General features: G+C 49.5%; 8 protein-coding genes across 8 annotated transcripts; 3 read left to right on the plus strand and 5 right to left on the minus strand.

Moving 5' to 3' along the window:
• Positions 1 to 783: 783 nt before the first annotated feature.
• I303_102395 (uncharacterized protein) lies at positions 784 to 3,030 on the minus strand (the record flags this gene model as incomplete). The annotated part of the gene is made up of 15 exons (XM_018405751.1): positions 784 to 929; positions 982 to 1,031; positions 1,083 to 1,235; positions 1,293 to 1,397; positions 1,451 to 1,590; positions 1,655 to 1,664; positions 1,730 to 1,776; positions 1,836 to 2,095; positions 2,154 to 2,221; positions 2,281 to 2,349; positions 2,402 to 2,472; positions 2,530 to 2,653; positions 2,706 to 2,779; positions 2,833 to 2,900; positions 2,955 to 3,030. The coding sequence occupies 15 exons, from the start codon at positions 3,028 to 3,030 to the stop codon at positions 784 to 786; spliced, it is 1,461 nt and encodes a 486-aa protein (XP_018264245.1).
• A 554-nt stretch (positions 3,031 to 3,584) lies between these two features.
• Positions 3,585 to 5,021, plus strand: I303_102396 (uncharacterized protein; the record flags this gene model as incomplete). Its single annotated transcript, XM_018405752.1, has 8 exons — positions 3,585 to 3,893; positions 3,942 to 4,108; positions 4,170 to 4,242; positions 4,298 to 4,423; positions 4,480 to 4,633; positions 4,690 to 4,772; positions 4,822 to 4,937; positions 4,991 to 5,021. The coding sequence occupies 8 exons, from the start codon at positions 3,585 to 3,587 to the stop codon at positions 5,019 to 5,021; spliced, it is 1,059 nt and encodes a 352-aa protein (XP_018264246.1).
• Positions 5,022 to 5,123: 102 nt separating this feature from the next.
• Positions 5,124 to 6,734, minus strand: I303_102397 (uncharacterized protein; the record flags this gene model as incomplete). Its single annotated transcript, XM_018405753.2, has 7 exons — positions 5,124 to 5,179; positions 5,233 to 5,543; positions 5,606 to 5,710; positions 5,766 to 6,185; positions 6,229 to 6,453; positions 6,507 to 6,639; positions 6,698 to 6,734. 7 exons carry the CDS (start codon positions 6,732 to 6,734, stop codon positions 5,124 to 5,126), a joined length of 1,287 nt encoding a protein of 428 aa, XP_018264247.2.
• Positions 6,735 to 6,972: 238 nt separating this feature from the next.
• I303_102398 (uncharacterized protein) lies at positions 6,973 to 7,581 on the minus strand (the record flags this gene model as incomplete). Its single annotated transcript, XM_065968535.1, has 3 exons — positions 6,973 to 6,989; positions 7,056 to 7,427; positions 7,503 to 7,581. 3 exons carry the CDS (start codon positions 7,579 to 7,581, stop codon positions 6,973 to 6,975), a joined length of 468 nt encoding a protein of 155 aa, XP_065824607.1.
• A 348-nt stretch (positions 7,582 to 7,929) lies between these two features.
• Positions 7,930 to 10,271, plus strand: I303_102399 (uncharacterized protein; the record flags this gene model as incomplete). The annotated part of the gene is made up of 9 exons (XM_018405754.1): positions 7,930 to 8,207; positions 8,300 to 8,414; positions 8,493 to 8,586; positions 8,637 to 8,856; positions 8,910 to 9,177; positions 9,230 to 9,383; positions 9,609 to 9,822; positions 9,886 to 10,097; positions 10,156 to 10,271. 9 exons carry the CDS (start codon positions 7,930 to 7,932, stop codon positions 10,269 to 10,271), a joined length of 1,671 nt encoding a protein of 556 aa, XP_018264248.1.
• An 820-nt stretch (positions 10,272 to 11,091) lies between these two features.
• I303_102400 (uncharacterized protein) lies at positions 11,092 to 12,031 on the plus strand (the record flags this gene model as incomplete). The annotated part of the gene is made up of 3 exons (XM_018405755.1): positions 11,092 to 11,175; positions 11,237 to 11,360; positions 11,418 to 12,031. The coding sequence occupies 3 exons, from the start codon at positions 11,092 to 11,094 to the stop codon at positions 12,029 to 12,031; spliced, it is 822 nt and encodes a 273-aa protein (XP_018264249.1).
• A 284-nt stretch (positions 12,032 to 12,315) lies between these two features.
• On the minus strand, positions 12,316 to 13,824 carry I303_102401 (uncharacterized protein; the record flags this gene model as incomplete). Its single annotated transcript, XM_065968536.1, has 4 exons — positions 12,316 to 12,461; positions 12,531 to 13,090; positions 13,153 to 13,492; positions 13,554 to 13,824. 4 exons carry the CDS (start codon positions 13,822 to 13,824, stop codon positions 12,316 to 12,318), a joined length of 1,317 nt encoding a protein of 438 aa, XP_065824608.1.
• Positions 13,825 to 14,665: 841 nt separating this feature from the next.
• Positions 14,666 to 16,533, minus strand: I303_102402 (uncharacterized protein; the record flags this gene model as incomplete). Its single annotated transcript, XM_018405757.1, has 5 exons — positions 14,666 to 14,784; positions 14,860 to 15,247; positions 15,313 to 15,705; positions 15,814 to 16,094; positions 16,146 to 16,533. 5 exons carry the CDS (start codon positions 16,531 to 16,533, stop codon positions 14,666 to 14,668), a joined length of 1,569 nt encoding a protein of 522 aa, XP_018264251.1.
• Positions 16,534 to 16,640: the final 107 nt, after the last annotated feature.

A 16,640-nucleotide genomic window follows, 5' to 3' on the forward strand; every position in this document is an offset into this window, starting at 1 on the left:
CCCTAACCCCTAATCCCCTAACCCCTAACCCCTAACCCCTAACCCTAACCCCCAACCCCCTAACCCCTAACCCCTAACCCCCTAACCCCTAACCCTAACCCCTAACCCCTAACCCCTAACCCCCCTAACCCCTAACCCCCTAACCCCCTAACCCCTAACCCCCTAACCCCTAAACATCATTTGTTGCATGAGTCGAGTATGAAACCCTGCGCGGACGGTCTGCGGCAAGTATTGTTGGAGAAGAATCGCTGGTCGATGGAAGGATGGCCATTCAATCTTGCAATGTGTATATGATTCTTTTTTTGCGTGAGAATCAGCGCGTCCGTCAATAATCTGCATCATCTTTTATATCACTGAATCGGTTTTCTATCAGTGCTGTTATCTTTTCACCGTTGTCTTGTTTCCTGTCAAAAATTGGCAATCAGGAATCGCAATCTTTACTCCTCCACCTTCCTCCACCTTCCTCCACCCTCCCACACCTCCACCTCCACATCTACCTGCTAATTACCTGCAGATCAATTGGATCAGGGCGTTGACGAGATCATCACGTAGTTGCCAGGAGCAATTCAGAGATTTGTCGCCATCCTTCCTAATGGTCACTCGTTGAAGCATTCATTGCCTTTCCCTGTGGTTTGATGTTCAATGATTATTTTCGACAAGCCGATGAGGTACATGTAAATCGGCGTGATATTATAGCACGAGCGGTCTGAAAGGTGGGTGAAGGGATCCGTCTACAAAACAAGGTCTTGACGAGGCTGCGATACGGTATACCAGCATCTCTAACTACGCTCCGCCCAACCTAGGCTGCTCATTGACGCCTTCAACCCCGACCTTTACATCGTCTTTTCCACTGTAAGCTTCCTCAGCGGCTGCAACTTCTGGGACGTCCGCGTCGCCAAAGACTTCCTGAATCTCCTCGAGAGTAAGACCTATGAGCAATCGTGAGCGACGAATCCGATGTACTGTGTTCTTACGGCTTACCCTTTGTTTCCGGGAAGGAGAAGAATACCACGAGGACTATCATCACAAGGCTAGAAATGATGTCAGCGATGAACACGCCGTGAAGTGGTCAAAGTACCTACAAAGCCGTGTATACAAAGTAGAATTTCCATTGCAAAGCGTCAAGAGCGATTGGATTTGTCCATTGACCAAGAACACCTTGCGAGTGATCCCATGCGATCTCAAAAGCCAAACCTTTGGCTCGGATGTTATAAGGTAAGATCTCGACAGCGTATCTGTCACATTGCTGTAAGCTGACTGATTTAGTGATGCGACGAGATAATCTCGCTCACGTGTAGGGCAGCGGATTGCAGCCGATATTGTAGAAACCTTGATACAAGAAAACCAGAGCGATGACCGCTCGCCCAGCTTTCAAATTGTTGTATTTGGCGTATATCCTAGAAACGGACAGTCAGTCAAGTACATGGCTTGGGCTGAAACCTTTGCTCACGCGCTGCAAGCACCGAATGGGATATTGACTGCAAGCATACCGCCGAAGCTCGCGAGCCAGAGGAAACGCCTGCCCAATCGCTCAACCAACATCGCACCGGTGACCGAAGTGAGCCAATTGAATATCTGAAGTCCACCGTTCTGTCAAGAAAAGGTCAGTTCTCACCCGAATCTTCGAAAGGTGAACAAGATGAATGCGACGCACGATACCAGTCCTACCAAAGTTCAGTCATAGTCAGCCTGATGCTCAAGGACATAGATTGTTGCGCCAAGAACTCACTGTTTAGTACCAGCAGTGATGCCAACCGACGATAAGATTGTAGACAGCTACACGTTGATTCTCATCAGCTCGAATATCTCTCTCGATGACGCGCTTTCAGACTCACATAGTATGAAGTGATCGAAGTACCGCACCAATCAATCCCGATAATCATGATGAAGATGATAAACATTCGATATCTGTTTGGTCCGGTAGCCACCAACTCAAGCCATGGCTTGATCCAGCCCCTCTTTTCGTACATTGCTTCCACTGCCAGGGTCTGCTTGATCTCTTCGAATTCGAACTGTACCAAGGGATCATTGTGATTTCCGTTCGCGTGATATCTGCTGAGAATTTCGAGGGCTTCATCGGCTCGACCGTTCTTCACTGCACAATATGCGTTAGTATCGAAGATCACCGTGTGAAGGGTACCACTTTCACTCACCTAGCCACCGAGGACTCTCGGGAAGCCACCAGCACACACAAACCAGGACCAAAGCGGGAATAGCTTGACTGAAGGAGAGGGAGAAATTTAGCAGATGGGCATTGACAGTTGGACGAGAATGACATACCCGATGCAAGGGATTCTCCAAGCCCAATGACTGTCCGCGATAAATGCGGTGCCAAATGACAGCCATGCGCTGCAGAGCAAAGTTCAGTCGAGTCGCTTAGGGTTTTAACAACAGGACTTACCAAATGATACTTCCAACATACCAGAAGGTATTGTAGAATGACGCGACGATACTTCGCTGACGTGGGTGAGCCTGCATCAGTACAGCTTTTAGCGACCTGGTTCAATATCTTCGTCGCTTCGAGCTCACCAGCTCGGAGACAATCAGAGGGCCTGAGCAAAGGGTTCCCGCGCAGCCCAGACCAATAAGGAATCGACCGCCGATGAAGAAGCCTCGATTGGTAGCAGCCGCTTGCAAGACAGCTCCGATTAACCTGCCCTCTGGTCAGCGTAGTTTGGAAGCCGACTAGACTTCCGGCCACTTACATAATAAGCGCGCCGACAAACATCGTAAGTTTTCGACCTTTCCAATCACTCAGTCGACCGAAGATTGGTGCACCCTGGCGACGGGGAGGTCAATACAGAAGCAGTATGATATTCGAATTGCACGCACAACGATCACACCGATAGACAACATCGCCGTGACGATTCCCAAGGCGGACCCCTTCGGATGGTTGGTGACTGTTTGCTGATATCAATCGCTAATCGCAGTACAACATTTTCACCTCTACTCACCCTCTTGCCATTTTTCAATACTCTGCAGGTTATTGATCAGACTCTTATCGTAGCCTGAAGTAGCTTGCGCCACCATGTAGAGGAAGATTACGAAGTTTCCCTTTCGGAGGCCAGAATCCCTCCACCATTGCGGATGAGCGTTGTTCTGATACTCGGCGAAACCAAATTCTTTTGCTTGTGACAGCTCGACCAGGCGCCATATTGTCTTGATGTGCTGAGAACAAGTGAAGATGGGTCAAGACCGATCGAAATGTTCAACACTTGTTCTATACTTATGGTCGTCGCTTATCGCACTTATCACTAAGAACAAGAGGATTAAGAGAAACTCTTCCGTTAGCTCGCCCGTTCGGTATCTAACTCCACCGCGGCACACAAAGATCCCGGTTCGGCCAATCAATTAACGGGTATTGGTGTGTCCCGTGATCGTAATTTAGCATGATTTAGCAGGATACTCTTCCGGCAACTGGCCCGTGAATATGTGTAACAACCCAGCTTTCTCCCGCTCAAAGCCAGTCAAACACATCCGGGGAGTCGCCCGCGAGTGATAAGGTATATAGCTTCATGTACCATCATGTACCGTGATAAGGCATGCTGAGTCACTCTGCAATTCAAGCTTTGCACACAACCGATATGACCACAATCGTTCAGACCCAAAACGCCCAACTAGCCGGCAATGGTACTCTTCGACTGAGAGCAACGGAGAGTCAAAGCCAAGCTGCTCCCATCACCATAGACCTGGACAAACATTTTGGAGATTGGCGTGATGATCTTGCTCGAGACGGATATGTCATCATCAAGGGAGCAATTCCGCAAGACCGAGCTTCAGACTACAGAGGAGACTTCTTCCATTGGGTTGAGAAATGGGGTATGGGCTTCGACAAGAACGATAAAACCACTTGGAAGCCAGAGAATTTACCCGTGGTGAAGAAAGGTGGCATGGTGAGCCGTAGCGGGATGAAAGGCCTCTAAAGCTCATATTGTGATCAGTTCCACCACTCAGTCGGCCATGAATCTTTCGTTTGGAAGGTCCGACAGGAGCCCGGCATCGTTGATTCGTTTTCCAAGCTATGGGGAACGGACGAGCTTCTTGTCAGTTTCGATGGCGCAAACTTGTCTTTACCCGGAAGCATGCAGAATCCTGATCAGCCAGCATGGTGGGTGACATTGCTATTCCACAAGTTGTCGTCGACAACTCACACCGTCAATACGACACAGGTGGCATATTGATCAAGACCCAGAGAAACGAGGCTGCATTTGCGTGCAAGGCTTGGTCAACTTGAACGAGAATGTAAGATCAGTCACTGCTGGTTCGCGTCGACAAGTTGACTGACGTCACTTCATAGGGAGCCAATGATGGTGGTCTTCGGGTGCTCAAGAACAGTCACAAGCTGAACGACGAGTACTTCACTAAAGTATGGAATGGCAAAGATGGGGTAAGGCTGCCTCCCGAGGTTCAGACAGCAGACTTTGTGAGTGATGGAGTCATTCTGCCTTGTTTGTCGCTTATCAATGCACCGTTTCCTAGTTCGGGTTCACCGAAGATATTCTCGAATGGTTCTATCAAAATGGAGCTGAATGGGTCAAGCCCGAGATGGAAACCGGCGATCTTGTTCTATGGGATGCTCGAACAGCTCATTACAACATACCCCCAACGGGGGAGAGAGATCGTTGCGCGGTCTGTCAGTAAACGCCTCTTTCTCTGTTTGAACATCTAACTGATGGTGCTTCGGCCTAGATACATGTTTCGCTCCTGCTTCCACCTGTAGCCCGGAACAGTTAGCAATCAAGCAACACCTCTTCGAGCAAAGGCAAATGACGGTGAGCATATTCCACAAGTTGACAACCGAGGCTGACATGTATTGCACAGACCCACTGGCCGTGTACACATCTTTCAGCTAAATGCATGCCGATCTTACGAGATGGTAAACCATGCCCGTACACCCACACGAAGCCCTTTGATGAGCCAGAGCTGACTGATAGACTGTGAGTCAACCCGACCAAGACTTACGAACTATGCTAACTTCTTGTTTTACCAGCTTGAAGCTAGCTGGCGTAAAGCCTTATTGAGCACGAGCCGTGTAGTGACCACGATCAGTCCCCCAGAGGGTGTATTATATTCTTCATGACGTATGCACAGATGAGTAGCGCATTTGCGTCGAATTACCAGGGCTATGGCCAGAGCCTGTTGCTTTCCGCCTCCATGTCTATATCGTTGAGAAACGCAGCTATAGTGAATCTGGGTCAGCAAGTATCACCAAGGCAGCAGGATCAGACTTACAGTACATGTCATCCATCAATGGCAATTGCAGCGTGTCTTGCGTAGCCACGGCGGGTAATTGCGGTCCATGATCTTCGTATCTTGCGCCGTTTCGAAGGAAGTCGTCGAGGTATAGTAATCCCTCAACCTGCCCAACAATCTTGGAGGTATGACTATCGAGAGACTCGCTGATCTTGATATCAGATATGATCGTCTCAATTTCTGCGGCACGTGCAGCTCGCTCTGAAGGACTCCATTCTCTGGACGAAGGCGTATATACAAGATCTAGAGCGAGCACATTGGCTGCTGCTAGACAATGCGAGGTAACTTCCCTGTCGATGTGTAACCTTACTCAGCTTCGATGTAAAGCGTAATGTGTAGTCGAGAAACCCACGGTGTTTTTATAGGGGATGACGGCCTTTGCCGGGAGATGTTGACAATGTTCAATGCTCGAGCTACACATTCATCGCGGGCACGACTGTACGCACTGTCGGTAAAGCTGATCATATGGTCAGTGGAATCACGATCGGCATGACTCACAACGTCTTACTCACGCCATAGCGAAATGGTCTCGAAACAACAGCAATCTCTTGTGATTGACTAGACTTCGTATGAGGTTTTGCGCTATCGGCAGCCATGAAGCTAAGTTGGATGGTATTTGTGAATTGTCGTATTGTTCATCAAAGAGTGGCATATCGGAGAGAACGGAGGATAAAGACTTGTCAGTGTCGATGACTAGTTCCCACCGTTTGGGATCGTCTCTTCGTAGCGGGCGATACGCGATAAAAAATTGATGTGTGAGCTTAGCGACTCGAGTTCTAGCTATGTGGAAAGACGCGGATGTAGGCGTTGTCATTGAGGGTGGAAATATTGGACCGGCCGTAGCTAAATCAGTATCCGACAGGTTCAGGGGATTGGCTGCGAGAATCGCTTCGGCTGCGACGACGTAAGGAAAACCGGATGGAAGGGTAAGCCTGAGTCTGTCAGTACCCTGACCTTCTGCGATAATTAACTCACCAGTCCCTATATAAGATATTCCACCATAACCTTCGTCTTATCTCTCTTTCTGCGAATCTTGGCGACATGTCAAAATGCGCCTCTAGAATCCCGTGTGCGGCACAAGGGTGGCTGGTCCCGTTCACATAGTCTCCGCAGAACAGCTCCTCATCTATGTGATTGATCCTCAGAGTCTCTCCTATCCGGACACCGATCGCGACGAGGGTAGTGCCAAGCAGCGGGGAGCTGTAACAAGAACCAAATTCAGCCTCGACCGGTATCCCATCTGAACAACTCACCCGTGGATGTGAAACAGACAGGACAAAGAGCAGATCGTGTGTAGTGTCATGATATCCGGGTTTGACATGAACTCGGACCACCATAGCAGCTGCAGCGCCGTGTTGAACCAGAGAGACGACAAGAGACTGCGATCTACACGTATTATTTGATCAGCAAGACCCTGATTCCGAAGGTAGGACGTTGCGCTGACCTCTTATTCCCCAAGAACTAGCGATGTCATCAGACATGTGATGAATGGACAGCGCTAGTTGACTGTGATAGAAAGCCAACCAAGCAGATCTCGTGCAGAAAGGTCCTTCTATGCCTCTATTTTGCAGATACTCCTGATGCTCTCTGATGAATGAGGGACCATGTATTGTTCCGTAAATGGGGTCAAGTACAGTGACGGCGTAAGTGACGAGATGTACACTAAGATCATTGGGAATGTTAGGTGGAAGAGTGGGAGGATCAGAGAGACGGGGAAGGCTAGAGGTGAAAGCGGCCTGCGGTTTGGGGAAATCAGAAGGGACTGCTTGATCAGCTGATGCTTCTGCGTTGAAACCACTCACGAATCTCATCATCATCCAATTGCCTTGACTTGCCCATTTCCAGCAGCATCATGATCTCAGCCATCTTCTCTAGATCGTTGGTAATTTCCTTGCCCTGTTCGACGCCGGCTTTGGCTGGAATCGCATCTCTAGGGACGCGAGCGGAGGTCTCTTGTCCTCCTGATGTTAAGTCGGCTACTTGAAGCTTGAGTAGTCTGTTCTCCTCCATTAGACTCTCAACTGTGATGGGTCCGCTTGGTATATTGTCCTCAACTCCTTGCAATTCCCTGCCCTTTACCAAGACCACTTCTCTGCGACAAGCATGTCCTTCAGATCTTCCGACACATTGACTGCAGGGTACTGTTCTAGAGCACCGTATCTTGCGTTTCGTACCTAGAGAGCCATGATGACAGTCAGCTTCTCGATGGCCTAACGCAGGCGACGGACATCCTACAAGGAAGCACTCACATTGTACGCAGCTCTTCGGCGCTCGTTGGGTACGGCGAAATGTAGCGGGATCGGACTCCATTACTGACGCATCAAGCATCGGCAGAGTGGATATCGCGAATACAACACATGCAAGCGGGTAGACTATGAATCTGTCATGCTGCCAATGCGACAGGTCTTGGCATGATTATAGTCGTCTTCACATGTATACGTGTTGGAAGGCAAAGAGAATAGATCGAGGTGAACCGACAAGGTGCCGGGACCTAATGGGGTCAGGTTGCGGAGTTCCAATAAAGCAAACAACCGGACGAGTCGACGGACCAGTTATCGTCGATGATAACACATTTCCCACTTCAACCCCAAGTTCATTATACATATATAGTGATGACAGACCCCCAGCGTAGTTGCTTCGACATGCACCACCTCCGGCAATTACCCATCATATGCGATGTCCTGGAAGCAAGCAGTAGAGATCAAAAGGCGACAACGCGAGTTCAGTCTGCCCGGCCAATGGCTCGTTGCCCCCGACAGACTTCCTTCAGACACGTTGTTAGATGTTCATGATTTGCCTGATACAGCGTATCTCCTATCAGATGATGAAGTCAGAATCACCAACTGCAGCTGCAAAGAGATTCTGCATAACACTGCCAGCGGGGAGTGGACTTCGAGGAAGGTCGTGGAAGCGTTCGCGCACAGAGCGGTCATTGCCCAACAACTACTGAATCCGTGAGTAATCCCCCGCTACATGATTTAGTGTCGTTCTGGGTTTCGCGAACGGCACTTGCGAGAGAAGACTTGCAGCTTACACACCTTCCCAGCTTGTCTGAGGTCTGTTTTGCAGCCGCTCTGGAACATGCAGATTCTCTAGATAAATACCTACGCGACAATGGAAAGACTATTGGCCCTCTGCACGGATTGCCGATGTCGTTCAAGGTGTGTGACAACAGATATACATCTTCTTGAATGGACCGGCAATGCTCTCCGTGCAATGCTGATCTCGTCCAACTGTAGGACTCGTGTGATATACAAGGTCTGGAAACGACAATGGGCTATTGCGCTTGGGTTGGACGTACAGCTGAGAAGGATTGTGTGTTGGTTGCGTCATGTGAGTGTCTATTTTTTTCCGATTGTTGCGCCAAGCTAAACCTGCAAAAGTACGCAAAGCTGGAGCCATACCATTCGTCAAGACTAATGTGGGACATACCCTAATGATGGGAGAAACAGTCAATCACCTCTTCGGGAGATCGCTCAATCCTTGGAACCGCTCTTTGACTCCTGGCGGTAGTAGTGGTGGGGAATCGGCCTTGCTGGCTTTCAGAGGTAGTCCCGTTGGTTGGGGAACAGATATCGGAGGAAGTATACGTCTGCCCGCTGCGTGAGTAAATTTCTGACTCTGTCTGTCCAGTAGCATCTGACCCTTGATCTCAGCTCGTGTAACCTGTATGGATTGAGACCTTCCCCTGGACGAGTTTCATACAGAGGTCTAGCAGATACCTTTCTCGGACAAGAAGCTGTTCGCTCCACGCTCGGTCCAATGGGTCATGATCCGCAGGACCTAGAGCTTCTCATGGCAGCTTATATGAGTTCGGAACCTTGGAATCAGGATCCGGATGTCATCCCACTTGCTTGGAGAAGGGCGGAGGATGTCCTGCCCGCGGGACCTTGCGTCTTCGCTTACATTGATGGTGATGAGCTCGTGAGTCACATGTCTTTTCCAATATTGTTTCTCCAGCTGACATTTGAATTAGGTCACTCCTCATCCACCCATCCTCAGAGCGCTAGACCATGTCATAGGCAGACTTCGTGAAGCGGGACATACTGTTGTGAGATGGGAAGGGCCATTAGCGAGAGATGCTGGGAGAATGATGGTGGATTTCTGGACAGCTGATGGAGGCGAGGAAAGTGAGCGATCTGGAGATTATTCATTCATCACATTCGCTTGTGTTCACACCCTGTGTACTATCTCTATGCCATCATCAACCTTGTCCCCTCCTTGGCCGCTATCTAAGTCAATTGACCTTCGCCTGGACACCATCCATTATTTCTCCTGGAAATCATTCACTACTTTTCTCGTCAATCACTTCGTACTCTCGGCTGATATTCTCTTGTGCACCTTTGATTTATCAGTACGACGTCGTCTTGCGGAATCTGGGGAACCTTTGATCGACGAAGTCGCACAGCTCCTGCGCTTAGATCCCGAAGGCAGTTTTACCCCGCCAAGCGTTGCCCAGACATGGAAGAATCAGAATGAGAGAAATGAGTATGCGAGGACTTTCTTAGACCACTGGCAAGATAGCGCCAGGTGGAGTGGTACGGGTCGAACAATTGATGGTTTGATTCTGTGAGTGAGATTCATGTGTATTGCTCACGTTTCGAGGATGGTCAATAACCTGCTCGTTGCCAGTCCCGCTGCCCCTTTCCTCGCTCGCCCTCACGGAGCCGATATGCCAGAGTCTCGGTTCGGCATGTTCGAGCACACATATGCCAATTTCCAACCCTTACTGCAGCTCTCGACCGGCTCATTTCCTAGTGGGCTCTTCCAGGATCCGGAGGTTGATATACCGAGAGCAGAATTTGAACCGAGAAGCAAGCTTGACCAACGGGTGCATGATTTATGTGAGTCTTGACTTTTATGTTCCAAATTGTCCCTCGCTCATCAAACGTGCCTGCATAGATACGGACCCTGAAGAATGGCGAGGAGCGCCAATTGGATTCCAGTTGGTCGGCAGAAGACTGGAAGAGGAGAAAGTCTTGGCTATGTTGCTCAGGATTAAGGATGCTCTCCGGTAATAAAAGGGGAGATCCTGGGCAATAGCTTAATGGACAGGAACATGCAAATGCTGCGCGACCTGTTGGGCGCATGGAAAATAGATATACTAGGAATCGGTCTTTCGCAGACCATGGCTTTCCGGATCTTTCCGCATACGCATGGCTCATAGCGTGTGTCGGCCGAAGGCGTTATTGGGTCAGCGGGCATGAACAGCAATCTGAACCATCTCTTATGTCTCAGTAGCTACTCATATCTGTCCGTATGTCCCGGCGCCGCACAGCGGACAGACCTTCATGCATACGGGATCAGACGCTTCACCCCGCGAAGAGTACTTGATGAGAACCGACTGATGATTCGCGTAAAAACCCGGTGGACGGGACTGAGCTGTGAACCCGAAATTAAGCGCCCGTGAGCACATATATAACTTTAGGTACACGTCGCCTCGCTATCTGATAAGATGCTTTGCCCTGACACTGAAAAGAATTCATCGGATTTTCGGGTTCTTGGCATTGGGAATCGAAAGGGGCGAGGTGTCCAGCCCTCATTCCTTTTATCTGATAAGTACGGCCGATAGTGTATTTCGTGGCTTGTTCCTGATTACCGATAATCTGGTTGAGTGTATGGCGTTGACCATTTCTTCATGACAGCATTGCTTGTACGACACTGGAAGCATGGGAAAAAGTATCAGTCGGACAGACCGTGGCTCGGCCGATCCTCTGCCTTAACCTTACAGAATCAATGTTGTCTGCTACCTTGAAAAGTTATATAAAGCTTGGACATACGAGACTGGTGAGTCTGACCAAATTCCCCTTCTCATCGTAATCAGTACAGACTATCAAAATGGCTTCGATTGCGCTCATTGCTCTGTCCTGTGTCGCAGCTGCCCAAGCGGCTGTCGTTGCACCTCGTGCAGCTTCCATCTCCGTGAGTATGCCTTGCTCAACATCACCTGTCTTGCTGACATATCATCGAATGGCGCATGCAGGAATTTTCAGCTAGTCCGGTCGAGTTCACGTATCCAACTCCTAGAAGTGGATTCTTAGTCAACAATGCTACCACTTATCCTTGTGGAGGTCTTCCGGTTGGAGACAGAACTGCTTATCCTTTATGTGAGTCATGATGAGCTACATGATGTCGTCGTTGAGCTGATGACCAAACTGTCATAGCTGGCGGGAAAGTCTCACTCGATATCGACACTCTCGCTGCCAACGTCAACCTCCTCTACGCCAATTCGTCTGACCCAAAGACGTTCCACGAGTTCTCCACTTTTGCAAATACTTTACTCGATGTCAGTGAAGGGGGATGGTGTGGTGAAGGACCTGACTTTGGGGAACTCGGTCTTTCTGCAGGAAGCGACGTCACTCTTTTAGCTATCTACCAGCTATACGGCAACAAGACCTACTTCTATCACTGTGCCGACATCAACTTAGTTGAAGACAACAGCTACACCGCGCCAAATAACTTTGCGTGTTCAAACTCATCTGCAGTCTTGGAGACTGCTTCAGGCGAAGATTCGATGGTGCTCAAAGGATCAAACTTCTCCGCAGCTCAAGAGGGTGTAGACGGTCAAACCGTTAGTATCGATCTGGCCGCTGCGACTGCCGCTGTCTCAAGTACGGCATCAGGTTCAGCTTCCGCTTCGGCAGATGCTTCTGCGACTTCGGCAGCGACCTCGGCTGGCGCAAGTGGTTCAGCTAACTCGGGAGCTGGTGTGTCCGCCAAAGTTGGAGGTACTGGTTTGGCAGCGGCTTTGATCGGTGGTTTGGCTCTTCTGCTATAGAACATAACAACCTATAGACGAAAGGAGGTATAGGTTCAGATAATGGTCCGTATGAGATAGGAAGTGATATTCGATCATGTTTCAGGTTATATCTATGCAGGTTTTAGGGTGCACATCGTCTCCAGAATTACATATGATTGCACTTCAAGCCATACGATAATAATAATACGAAACATTTACTGAACACCATCCGTTTGACGAGTCTCTACCTGATAATCAATCTTCCCGCCACTACACAATTGTCTTTATGTCTCATGCTGCTACCCCTTACTATGCTCGCGAAACTAACAAGCGAAAGCTTTCCCGACAGAGTCGGAAGCGTAGGCATCGATAATAGACTGGATTGTGGTGTAAGTTCCAGCAACGGTCAAAAAGGATCCCACAGCGATTGACAAGTAGTTGAAAGACGTTCTTGTTTTGGCTTTCCAGTCTACCCAGTACGCTCCCTTGTCCATGTGCTAAGACATGAGAGCGGGAATAACTATGCACATGGGCGCACAACAGGTGGAGCCGATCAGACCGATAAGGTAGCTGAAGAATGGAATGGCTTCCGCGATGATGAAGGACAGGCCGCATACAGTAAGTGAACAGCCGATCCATGTGCCCCAGTGTATCTTGGTGTTCTTCTGCAGGTGTATAGAGCCTTTCAGGATCCTGACCATCAAGAACTTCGCGGCGATGTGAGCCCATAGTACCGAAGTCATGAGCAGACCGAATAATGCGATACCGTAGGCGATCTTTTCGATGGTGTCACCGGCTGATCCTAAAGACGGAGAAGCCACGTACTGACCACAGTAGAAGTACAGGGTAAGACCGAAACTGAGAAAGGAAGCGGCCAAGAAGATTTGGGACACCAGTAAGGATTTGATGAAGTCTTTAGGATGACGCATCTCCGCGACGACTGGTAGAAACGTGGGAGTAGATCCGTAGCAAGCCAAAAGGTTGATGGCGGCGGTCAAGCCTGGAACGAATGTCGGACTTCCAATCGCCACGATTCCGAGATCGTATGGCCCTTCTTTGGGAGCAGCAGCAGGTCGATCCACCGTTGTAACACCAACGCTGGCACCGAATTTGTCTGAGTCAACGTACAAAACCAGCATAAGAGAAGACAGAGGACTCACACAACAATGAAAACGGATACGAAGATGCAACCGAACCCTGCCCAAGTAAGCCAAGATAGTTTACCCAAGGTTCGAATACTGGCGATAGCAAATGTCGCGATGGCAGCCACAGCAGTGAAAACCACAGCGCACACGCTGTAGTTCGACAGTACGCTCATACCGGTCGACATACCGATCAAACCGGTGCCAGTGGCGAGAATCCAGCAAAGTAAGAATAGAGCTCCGGTCAACTCTCTGAAAGCAGGACCATACCGTGGACCGCCAATGATGAACATCGCGTCGGCGATTGTATGTACGCCAGCAAAGCGGAATCGGAATTGGTACATGATGTAGGCGTACCCTGCATTGCAAAGCTCAACGTCAGCCTCCTCATCATGCACGCGAGGTATATTTTCACTTACAAACGCACATCAGGCCCCAACCGATGATCAAGAGTGTACCAGGTACCCAGCCGGTGACGACCAATGCGAAAGGAATACCAAGTACTCCAGTGGCGAAACATAATTTGAGTAGAATGATGGCGGCAGGGATCCAGTGGGGCGCTCGAAAGTTCGCTTCGCCAGTATGACTTTGGAAGACTTCTCCGAAGTCTTCGGGATCACCTTCGGCCTCTCTGATGGAGGGTTCGATGGGTTCGGTGTCCAACATCTTCTCATTGTGGGTCAAAGACATCTTAGCAAGTGTCAGTCCTCTGGGTACAAGCGGATTCGGAGAGCGTTAAGCAGGTTCTGTTCGTGTCGTCGTTTCCGGGGAGGAGCCAGAGAATTGATGTATATATACTCGATGAGTCACGGATTGTCGTTATTATCGTGGAGTCCTGTTGGCGAAAAACACTCCTTATCTCTGAAGCGCAAAACATCAGCGCATCTATCGCTTAGCGACTGCCATGCGCTGGTCTCTATCTCCATTTTGCGCTTACTGCATCGCCGTTGAACGGACTTTGCCATCATCCGGGATGATCGCAATCCTAACCGGTTGACAAGGGCTGGAAATTGCCGTTCGCACCACCGATTATGCGTTGACTTACGGGTAGGCTACAGCTCATTTCATCTGTCTATATCCGGCGCGATCGCATACCCACAAATGCCCATCAAGGTAACTGGATCGAGCTTGGCACTAGATCGTCAAATGCGTTCTCTGCGGATCGACAGCATATAACCTCCTGTCCAATGATGGTGATTCGACCACAAAAAAGGCATTCTACTAGTGAGCGATTGGTATTTATACCCTGATTAGCGGATATATGGACCTGTATGGCACTGCGTATGCAGTTGAGCTTGATACTGTACTCCCACTGATACCAACAATGCGCGTGTCCAACTATGCCTGAGGGGCCTGATGGTCTGCCTGTAGGAGGCAGAAGTCACGCGCGATCACACAATGCAGTCTGGGAAATTCCCTGCGTCGGAACGTAGAACATTCCGTTCGAATTGTATGTGTACTGACGTCAACTAATATGCATTCACAACTTGATTCTCGATTGTTACAGGCTAGGCAGCTGTGACGCATCACCTCAAGCCAAAGGCAGCACCTGATCTATCTTCTTCAGCGCAGCCATCAATCTCTCATCTTGCCATCTAGGTGCAATCAGCTGAAGACCGATTGGAGATCCTTGCCCAATTGTAGCGGAGTCTGATGGCTCATTGAAAATCAATTGGAAGGCTTAATTAGCCAACATGCGCGCGATCACTGAAGTCAGAGACTCACAGGTGGAGAACAGATGCTCTTCAGCTTCGTTGTTGGGATTCGGATACGTCTCCTCGTCCACGGCAGGATCAACATGGAGGCCGGTCGGGAACACTGCAGCTGGCCAGTCGAGCAAGTTCCAGAAAGAGGTATATGACCAGTATTTGGTAGTCTCAAGGGGCTGGGCTGGGGCTGGACCTGCTGGACTTAGAATGACATCAAGACGGAATGATTTGAAATGATCGTAGTAGAGTTGACGCATGGAATTCCTTCGAGCTACCAAAGCGTCGACCTCTTGCCGGTTCAGATCCTTAGCTTTTGAGGTGATCCATTCCGTTAAAGGTAATTTTGGTTCGTCTCCCAATGCTTCGTCCAGTTTTCGACCACCGTCTGTGTAGTATAGTTGTTGCTGCTTGTTATTTGATCCTTGATATCAGTCTGTCTCTGGCCTTTCATGTGCATGAGTTAGCTTACGGTAATACTCCAAGCCTCTTTGGAGAATAGCTGAGGAAATTCCACTAATTCCACGTCGGTCCTTGCACTCAGTTTGCCTACGACAGCATCCAATGCTCGACGAACAGGAGCAACGGGTCGTACAACACCATCGTCTCTGATGATACCAATTCGCATTGTGTTCCCCTGTCCGGACCACCCATCAAAGCCTGCACCCTGTCCGTTGGTGTCCACATGTCTCCATCCCAGAGGTACCAGCTTGATATCGTGCTTCCAGCTTTGAGCTTCAAACAGTACTTTGTAAAACAGATCCATGTCGCGTACAGAGTGACACACCGGTCCAATAGACCCGCATATTCTGGAGTGAGCGGTCACACCCAGCATGCCATCTCGAGGAACTCTTTTTGTGGTGGGCTTGAAACCCCATAAGCCGTTGCTGAGTCGTCAAGATCAGCATGGTGATCGGCGAGTCTCAACATGAAGAACTTATTTGGCTGCGGGATTCCTAGTACTGCCACCTACATCAGTCGAGATGCCAATAGGGGATCCATGACAGCCGACTAAGGCACCTTCACCACCCGATGATCCACCACAGGTGAGCAATCTGTTGTATGCGTTAGTGGTGGTGCCGTAGAAGTTTGAAGTTTCGAGGTGCATGATGGATTGAGGCTGCGTAGTCTTGGCGAAGAATACTACACCCGCCGCACGGAAGATTGCAACTATGTCGGCATCCTCTTGAGGAGTATGTCCAGCCGATGAGAGGTGGCCAGAGCTTTGAGTGAAGCCTTTGACACACAAGAAGTCTGAGACACGTATTTCAGCTGACATCTTTGTGTATTTACGGTAACACGTACCCTTTACAGACATGGGCACACCGTGCAGGGGTCCGACGGGCTTGCCCGATTGCATCAGCTGCTGATCTAGCCATCGTGCTCTTTGTCGGGCCAATTCTACATCGAACCAAGCAAGACAATTTGTACCGGCATGTGCAGCCGCTGCGGACTTTAGATACGCTTCCGTGACTTGTGCCGATGTGTAGGTTCCTTCTGCGATTGCTCTTGCTAGAGCTGTAGCGTCGAGCTCCACGATGTGAATCTCGTCCTCTGACAAGTTATGTCGATAAAACGTCGAAGGGTTGTGCGGGATGATCGAGGAATCGAACTTCCATTCTTTGGGAATTTGAGCGTCCCTGGCAGCGACATGCTTGGCTGCACCTTCGATGCGATTGGGAACGATTGTCATTGGAGCCTAACAGTGGGCTGGTCTAGTGAAAGAATGATGGTAAAAGGTGATGTTTAACTGAAAACTAAAACATCGTAATGACCTCTTATCATCTCTTGATGGCAACA

Source organism: Kwoniella dejecticola, chromosome 3 (assembly GCF_000512565.2).
Source record: "Kwoniella dejecticola CBS 10117 chromosome 3, complete sequence".
NCBI classification, from domain to species: domain Eukaryota; kingdom Fungi; phylum Basidiomycota; class Tremellomycetes; order Tremellales; family Cryptococcaceae; genus Kwoniella; species Kwoniella dejecticola.